At 32.0% G+C, this 9,570-nt stretch overlaps 1 protein-coding gene across 1 annotated transcript in view; it reads right to left on the minus strand.

Annotated features, from left to right (window-relative positions):
- The window catches only part of LOC107719830 (F-box/LRR-repeat protein 17-like), an 87,509-nt gene extending 78,887 nt beyond the window's left edge, over window positions 1-8,622 (minus strand). Inside the window, exons 1-2 of the mRNA XM_016527364.1 lie at window positions 8,582-8,622; window positions 8,412-8,488 (exon numbers count right to left, since the gene is read on the minus strand). Of these exons, the coding sequence (XP_016382850.1) occupies window positions 8,412-8,488; window positions 8,582-8,622 (118 nt within the window). The remainder of the gene's footprint in view (window positions 1-8,411; window positions 8,489-8,581) is intronic.
- Between the last annotated feature and the right edge of the window lie 948 nt (window positions 8,623-9,570).

The raw sequence follows: 9,570 nt of genomic DNA on the forward strand, positions 1-9,570 counted from the left end.
GAGCCCAAACTACACTCAGTGGCCAAGTGATGCTTATGGTCCATGATATTGGTACAGATTCTGTGTAATGAACAATGTGTGACTGTATATTTCAAGTTGGAAAAGACGTTTAATTCCCACTTTAAGTGAACCTTAGTTCCCAGGTCATCGACAAGATGCATTAAAATGCTGATAAAGTCAAGAAAAGATAAGACATAAACACATGACAGTATGATTGAAATGTTAAAATGTAAAAAATAAAAAAAAAATAATAAAATAAATAAAACGTTTATTCTGTGGCACCTAAAAAAATAATTTGGCGCCTAAGTTTTTTTCTTATAGGAGACAATGGCTCCTTACTCTATTTTTTTGTCTGGAGCCCTGTGTTGTCATCTTTAATGTCAAATACTCATATTTATTAAAATAATTCAATCAATCAGAATAATATAGGGCAGTTAGCAATAAAATTTGAACAACATCAACAAAAGTCATCTTTATACTGCAAAGGTGGAACAGAAGCTGCATCTAACACAGAATGCTTAATGCTGCTCAAAGGTGGCATATATTAATCACATAATGCTATGAGATTAATGCAATTTATGTCATCCAACATAGTGCTGGGCGGTATACCGGTTCATACCGAATACCGGTGTTTATTTTTGTTATGATATGAATTTTTAAAATACCGCAATATCGGTGTATGTCGCTTAAACAACGTTCGGAACGCGACACTGTTTGAAAGGGGTCCCTTTTCACTGTTGCACTGTGGTGAGGGAACAGCTGTATGTGTTACTAAGCGTGAAAGTTCCGAAACTGAAGCTGTAGAACTAATAGAACGTGATGACACAGAAGAACTCATCCACAATATCCACATTGACCGCCACAAATATCCACCGCTCCCTGCCTTCAGCTCCCGCGTCTCACACACACACACGAGCGCGACTTTAGCACTAGATTTAGCAACTTTCAGACCCTTTTAGCGGCTTTTTTCCATAGAATATTCATACTGACAAACCTAGCGACTTTTTTGTATAAACCTTAGCTATGGTTCAGTTGGAAGATTTCTCCAGTGCTGTCCCGCGAACGCGAGGGTCTGACTTTCCCGGAGAAGTGTCACCTCTCTCGGCGTCTGTTCTGTGCAGTGAGCGGCAGAGAAGCAGCGCTTTCAGTTGGCCGCACCGCAGCCGACTCGTCAATAAATGAGTACAAAACAGTGTTTCCTAGCACCTGTCGCTTACTGATTGCTTGGAATTATAAATATGAGCGTAGTTCTTCTGTTAATATCACATGCACTTTTTTGTTTGTTGTTTTTTTTAGTTTGTTACTCAGACGCAGGCAGTGCGCTGCATGAGATAAAAAAGTAATATAGCCAAAACAACTGCATAGCCGCTCTTTAGTGTAGATGCATGTTGATTTTATCAGACGATGCCGCGATTATAAATGAGAGTGACTCCTGGTTAACATGTATTAAAAGGGGTCGTGTTTAGTCACTATTTAGTGTGGTATTTTTTGACAATATTCACTCATCATGACAGTAAAATAGGGCATTCTAAGTCAATATACTGCAGTATTTCCTCTCAATCAGTAGAAAATATGGTTAACACCCGGTCATGCATGAAAAAAAAATACAGTCATGTACCGTGAAACCGGTATAATTTTGAAAAATACCGTGATATAAATTTTTGGTCATACCGCCCAGCACTAATCCAACATAAAATATACACTGCAGAAATAAGATGTTCTTCCTCAGTATTTTTGTCTTGTTTTCTAGATAACTAGACATCCTTAAAACAAGATACTTTTTTTCTGAAAAACGTGTCAAAATTAAGCAAATTTATGCTTAAAACAAGAAAAAATATATATTTTCCACTTGGGTCAGAAAAATTATCTTTATTCAAAGAGAAAACAAGATAATTTTTCTGACCTCATTGGCAGATACTTTTTCTTGTTTTAAGCAAAAGATCAATTAATTTAGAATAATATTTCAGAAAAAAGTCATTTTGCTTTAAGTAAATGCATCTTGATTTTAGGATGTTTAGATAATTGTACTGCAAAACAAGACAAAAATACTGAGGAAGAACAATTTTTTTGCGGCACAAAATAAAAAACAAATACATTATAGGAATGTTACAACAAAAATCATTGTTGATTATTGCTCTTATTATTCTTACTCTGTATTTCTGTCATGTTTTAAAGCACAAATATCTAAACATTAAATCAGCTTGAGAAGCAGAATGATTCAATATCTTGATTCAAAGTTTTTTTTTCTGAAAAAAAAAGTATCAAAATTAATCAAAATTATTCTTAAAATTAGAGAAAATATCTGCCAATGGGGTCAGAAAAATAATCTTGCTTTCTCTTTGAATTACATTTATTTTTCTTACACCATTGGCAGATATTTGTTCTTGCTTTAAGCATAAATTCACTTAATTTTAATAAATTTCTCAGAAAACAAGTCTTACAATTATTAATATTTATGTCATTTTGCTTCTGAAGTGTATGTATCTTGACTTATGCATGTTTAGATATTTGTACGGGAAAACAAGACAAAAATACTGAGCAATAAAATATATATTTTTTGCCATGTAAAATAAACAAAACAGAAATTCATTACAGGAATGTTACAAAAAATATTATTAATATTATTAATTATTGTAATAATAATTATTAATATCGGTTATTAGAATGTATTGCAAAAGAAAAATTAAATATTTGATGCAATATGAACAGATGCAATATGAGACTTTTCCTAATAATAATAATAATAATAATAATAATAATAATAAATTATATATATATATATATATATATAACTTGATTATTGCTCTTGATATTGTAATAATGATTATCAATGCTGATTATAAAATCATAAAAAAACAAAAAATGGTTAACACTGCAAAAAAAACTATGCATAAAAATAAATAATTTCATTTTCACATTGACTTAAATCACAACATATGTAACAGATTCATGTTAATTGTGCATAAGATGATTTCTGTCCCTTTTTCTTGAATTTGGAGGTATTTTTGTTGCAGTTTTTTTGCCCTCAAGCACCTGTAATTTAAGCGAGGCTCAATCCGGCCAAGAACGCGGATGCAAAAATCAACCTCCTATTATCCAACTGATCCAGAGTCGCGCAGGAAACCTAGCGATCAGTCCATTAGCAGCAGGACGCAGGAGAACGGGTGTATTTAGCAGTCCTCAGAGGAGCAATGGTGTTGGACATCGCCCTAAAGTGACCCGCAATAGCCCGCGGAGGCCCGGCGGATCGGGTGTCCAACATTCATCTTCTTTAAACGCTCGGATATTTGGGGCGCATTCCAGGCCGTCATTAGCGTTGGGTTTTGATGTTGCGATCATTCATCACGGGCCGAGGGTCGTGGTTACCGTCGATTTGAGTTCTGCTGAAGTTAAACAACTGCTGCGAGGAGTTCGGAGCGATTCGCCACATTACTGCGCCACTTATGTGTAATTATCTCAAGTGGGCTGAAATACATTAGCAGCATATCAGACTTCCCATGTGAGGAGCGCACGTGATCCGGAAAATTTTACTGCAATTCAACACTAGAAATACGGCCGGTGAAATACACACAACGGCATGCTTTTTTATGGTTTTCCAACTCGATCCAAGCAGCTGAGTATTTAGCCATCTTCAAGACACATCTCTTCCATCTACACTTCACCCTCTAACACTAGCTCTCTCTATTCTATTTTTTATTCTATATACTTGTTTTCATTTTATTTATTACAAAAAAATCGACCCTCTAACACTAGTGTTCTCTATTCTTTTTTTTTAATTCTGTATAATTGTTTTCTTTTTATTTATTAAAAATAATAACTTGACCCTCTAACATTAGCGTTCTTTTTTTTATTTCTATTCTATATACTTGTTTTCCTTTATTTATTAAAAATACTCAACCCTCTAACACTAGAACTCTCTACTGTTTTTTTATTCTATATACTTGTTTTGTTTTTATTTAATAAAAATAATAACTTGACCCTCTAACACTAGCTCTCTCTATTCTTTATTTATTCTACTTTTCTTTTTTTATGTATTAAAAATAATAACTTGACCCTCTAACACTAGCTCTCTCAATTCTATTTCTATTCTATATACTTGTTTTCCTTTATTTATTAAAAATACTCAACCCTCTAACACTAGAACTCTCTACTGTTTTTTTATTCTATATACTTGTTTTGTTTTTATTTAATAAAAATAATAACTTGACCCTCTAACACTAGCTCTCTCTATTCTTTATTTATTCTACTTTTCTTTTTTTATGTATTAAAAATAATAACTTGACCCTCTAACACTAGCTCTCTCAATTCTATTTCTATTCTATATACTTGTTTTCTTTTTATTTCTTAAAATAATAACTTGACCCTCTAACACTAGCTCTCTCTATTCTATTTCCATTCTATATACTTGTTTTCTTTTTATTTCTTAAAATAATAACTTGACCCTCTAACACTAGCTCTCTCTATTCTATTTCCATTCTATATACTTGTTTTCTTTTTATTTCTTAAAATAATAACTTGACCCTCTAACACTAGCTCTCTCTATTCTATTTCCATTCTATATACTTGTTTTCTTTTTATTTCTTAAAATAATAACTTGACCCTCTAACACTAGCTCTCTCTATTCTATTTCCATTCTATATACTTGTTTTCTTTTTATTTCTTAAAATAATAACTTGACCCTCTAACACTAGCTCTCTCTATTCTATTTCCATTCTATATACTTGTTTTCTTTTTATTTCTTAAAATAATAACTTGACCCTCTAACACTAGCTCTCTCTATTCTATTTCCATTCTATATACTTGTTTTCTTTTTATTTCTTAAAATAATAACTTGACCCTCTAACACTAGCTCTCTCTATTCTATTTCCATTCTATATACTTGTTTTCTTTTTATTTCTTAAAATAATAACTTGACCCTCTAACACTAGCTCTCTCTATTCTATTTCCATTCTATATACTTGTTTTCTTTTTATTTCTTAAAATAATAACTTGACCCTCTAACACTAGCTCTCTCTATTCTATTTCCATTCTATATACTTGTTTTCTTTTTATTTCTTAAAATAATAACTTGACCCTCTAACACTAGCTCTCTCTATTCTATTTCCATTCTATATACTTGTTTTCTTTTTATTTCTTAAAATAATAACTTGACCCTCTAACACTAGCTCTCTCTATTCTATTTCCATTCTATATACTTGTTTTCTTTTTATTTCTTAAAATAATAACTTGACCCTCTAACACTAGCTCTCTCTATTCTATTTCCATTCTATATACTTGTTTTCTTTTTATTTCTTAAAATAATAACTTGACCCTCTAACACTAGCTCTCTCTATTCTATTTCCATTCTATATACTTGTTTTCTTTTTATTTCTTAAAATAATAACTTGACCCTCTAACACTAGCTCTCTCTATTCTATTTCCATTCTATATACTTGTTTTCTTTTTATTTCTTAAAATAATAACTTGACCCTCTAACACTAGCTCTCTCTATTCTATTTCCATTCTATATACTTGTTTTCTTTTTATTTCTTAAAATAATAACTTGACCCTCTAACACTAGCTCTCTCTATTCTATTTCCATTCTATATACTTGTTTTCTTTTTATTTCTTAAAATAATAACTTGACCCTCTAACACTAGCTCTCTCTATTCTATTTCCATTCTATATACTTGTTTTCTTTTTATTTCTTAAAATAATAACTTGACCCTCTAACACTAGCTCTCTCTATTCTATTTCCATTCTATATACTTGTTTTCTTTTTATTTCTTAAAATAATAACTTGACCCTCTAACACTAGCTCTCTCTATTCTATTTCCATTCTATATACTTGTTTTCTTTTTATTTCTTAAAATAATAACTTGACCCTCTAACACTAGCTCTCTCTATTCTATTTCCATTCTATATACTTGTTTTCTTTTTATTTCTTAAAATAATAACTTGACCCTCTAACACTAGCTCTCTCTATTCTATTTCCATTCTATATACTTGTTTTCTTTTTATTTCTTAAAATAATAACTTGACCCTCTAACACTAGCTCTCTCTATTCTATTTCCATTCTATATACTTGTTTTCTTTTTATTTCTTAAAATAATAACTTGACCCTCTAACACTAGCTCTCTCTATTCTATTTCCATTCTATATACTTGTTTTCTTTTTATTTCTTAAAATAATAACTTGACCCTCTAACACTAGCTCTCTCTATTCTATTTCCATTCTATATACTTGTTTTCTTTTTATTTCTTAAAATAATAACTTGACCCTCTAACACTAGCTCTCTCTATTCTATTTCCATTCTATATACTTGTTTTCTTTTTATTTCTTAAAATAATAACTTGACCCTCTAACACTAGCTCTCTCTATTCTATTTCCATTCTATATACTTGTTTTCTTTTTATTTCTTAAAATAATAACTTGACCCTCTAACACTAGCTCTCTCTATTCTATTTCCATTCTATATACTTGTTTTCTTTTTATTTCTTAAAATAATAACTTGACCCTCTAACACTAGCTCTCTCTATTCTATTTCCATTCTATATACTTGTTTTCTTTTTATTTCTTAAAATAATAACTTGACCCTCTAACACTAGCTCTCTCTATTCTATTTCCATTCTATATACTTGTTTTCTTTTTATTTCTTAAAATAATAACTTGACCCTCTAACACTAGCTCTCTCTATTTCTATTCTATATACTTGTTTTCTTTTTATTTATTAAAATAATAACTTGACCCTCTAACACTAGCTCTCTCTCTCTATTCTATTTCTATTCTATATACTTGTTTTCTTTTTATTTATTAAAATAATAACTTGACCCTCTAACACTAGCTCTCTCTATTTCTATTCTATATACTTGTTTTCTTTTTATTTATTAAAAATAACAACTTGGCCATCTAACACTAGCTCTCTCTCTATTCTATTTCTATTCTATATACTTGTTTTCTTTTATTTATTAAAAAAAACTTGACCCTCTAACACTAGAACTCTCTATTCTTTATTTATTCTATATACTTTTCTTCTTTTTATTTATTAAAAATAACAACTTGACCATCTAACACTTAGCTCTCTCTATTCTATTTCTATTCTATCTACTTGTTTTCTTTTTATTTATAAAACAAATTTACATATTGTTGCTCTTTTGTTGGTTTGATTGCTTCCATTGTAAGTCGCTTTGGGTAAAAGCACCTGCTAAATGATTAAATGTAAATGTAAATATTTACAGTACCATCTGCTAGTGGACTTGTTGCAGTACATTTAAGACAGTGTTAATCACTGTCTTTCTGTCTGATTTCAGGCCGTTTTAAGGCTTTAGAGGTTGAAGTTTGCGGTGAAGAAGCAGCACACATGTCCTTCAGTCACTTTAACTCACTGCTGCCAAAGAAACACTAAAGTGACTTTCAGAGACGCGGATCATTCAGCCAAAACCTGCAGAGATGAAGCGAAGATGTTCTCAGAAGTCCGAGATGACCGCTGGACACTAACACCACATCCTAACCAGTGCTCGACTGATCGGAGTTTATTAAAGGTCAGATATTTTATTTGCATTTACATTTCATTCTAATATGCTGATTTGGTGCATGTGAAATTTATTTATTTATTATTATCAATGTTGAAAACAATCGTGCTGCTTAATACTTGCAGTGCCTCACAGTTTCCACAAGAAATTAATACTTTTATTCATCCAGAACGCATTAAATTGATCAAAAGTGACAGTAAAGACATGTATAATGTTACAAAAGATTTCTATTTCAAATAAATGCTGTTCTTTTGAATCCTGAAAAATAAAATGCATCACAGTTTCCACAAAAATATTGTGCAGCACAACTGTTTTCAATGTTGATAATAATCAGAAATGTTTCTGGAGCAGCAAATCAGCATATTAGAATGATTTCTGAAGTTCATGTGACACTGAAGACTGGAGTAATGATGCTGAAAATACAGCTTTGAGAAGAAGAAGAAGAAAAAGAAGAATAAGAACGGCAACGGATACAATAGGTGCCATCTCACCTTCGGTGCTTGGCCCCTAAATATAAATAAATCAATCAAATAATATGTAAAAGCCTGCCATGAAATCAAGATTTTGCCATGAAATTTTAGGATTTAGAAAAATAGATAAAAAATTTTTTTTTAGGATTAAATAAATAAATATATATATATATATATATAATTAAATACAATGAAATGTAAAAGCCTGCTACTTCGCCATGACAGTAGGCAAAGTTTAAGAATTTGTAAAAGAAAATAAAATAATAAAACAAAACCTATTTCACCATGACAGTAGTTAGGCCTAAATGGGAAAACTGACTGTGTAACAAGACTAAAGGTTAAAGTTCATGTCTGTTCTTTGAGAATGCAGTGTTCATGTTCCAGTCGGACAGATGGAAACGAAACGCAGCCGAACTCATGTCAGTCTTACCGTGATCGGTGATCTTGCAGGACACGAGATAGAGCTCCTTCAGACTCCGACCCTCTTTAGCAATGATCTCCACACACCTGCCGACACACAACGGGGTCAAAGGTCAGGAAAGGTCAAAGGTCATCTGCACATGCTCGTTAATCAAAGCAGGTGTCATTCCATCACCTGACGTAATTACATCACTCAGGCCTTTCTTCTCCACTGATCCCATATCTGCACCTCAAAAGAAAAATTAATAATTGAATTAAATCGACTCTGATTAAAAACTAAAAAGGCATTCAGATGGAAAAAGCCCCCGTGCCAAAACTGCTAATGCCCCGACTTCAAAGACACGTCGACGAGACGAGATAATGCTGCATGTTTGCTGGAGAATCACAGCAATCCTGTATAAGTTTGACCCGTTAACCTCTAGAGCAACATTTATTTAAGATCTACATTTATTAAGATCTACAGCTGATACAAACACTGCTCATGATGTACATGATGGGGAATCAGTGGAGATCAACTGAAAACCCACGACGAGGTCCTGAATCACATTTGCATTCATGCATTTGACAGACGCTCACATCTAAAGCATTAATGCATGCAGGAACGATTCAACTGGCCAAATGTGCTCACACACACGTCAGGCATTCTTCAGCTTTACAGCATACAAGACGCATTACAAGACTGAACAGAAATATTCAAAATACAAGATTGATTTGATCAGTTTGTGCATCTCTGGGAATCAAACACAAATCTGATGCTGCTGACTAAACGATAAAGGTGAAGTGTGTTGTTTTCTGCTAAAATGGTTTGTTTGTTTGTTTATTTATTTATTTAAAATAAATATATTTCTCATTTTCATTGTTTCACATCACCAGCTGCCTTCGACTGAACTAAACCGACAGACACTGAACCCTCCTTATACACAAAATAGACATTTTCTACAACATACTGCATTACTAAATACTAAATGGACAAAAATAAAATAAAATAAAATTTTAAAAACCATCAAGGACTTGTTGCTGTTCCATCAACCCATGAGCCGCTGCTCTGGAGATGTTCACCATCTAATGCACAGAAACGGGTTTCCACTATCTAATTGAATCTAATTGTGTTTCTACATCGCTGTCTGGATACTTTACCCTGAGAGTGACCTGATCTAGCCCAGAGATAA

This window comes from Sinocyclocheilus rhinocerous, unplaced genomic scaffold (genome assembly GCF_001515625.1).
Source record: "Sinocyclocheilus rhinocerous isolate Xijiao unplaced genomic scaffold, SAMN03320098_v1.1 scaffold1412, whole genome shotgun sequence".
Taxonomy (NCBI): Eukaryota; Metazoa; Chordata; class Actinopteri; order Cypriniformes; family Cyprinidae; genus Sinocyclocheilus; species Sinocyclocheilus rhinocerous.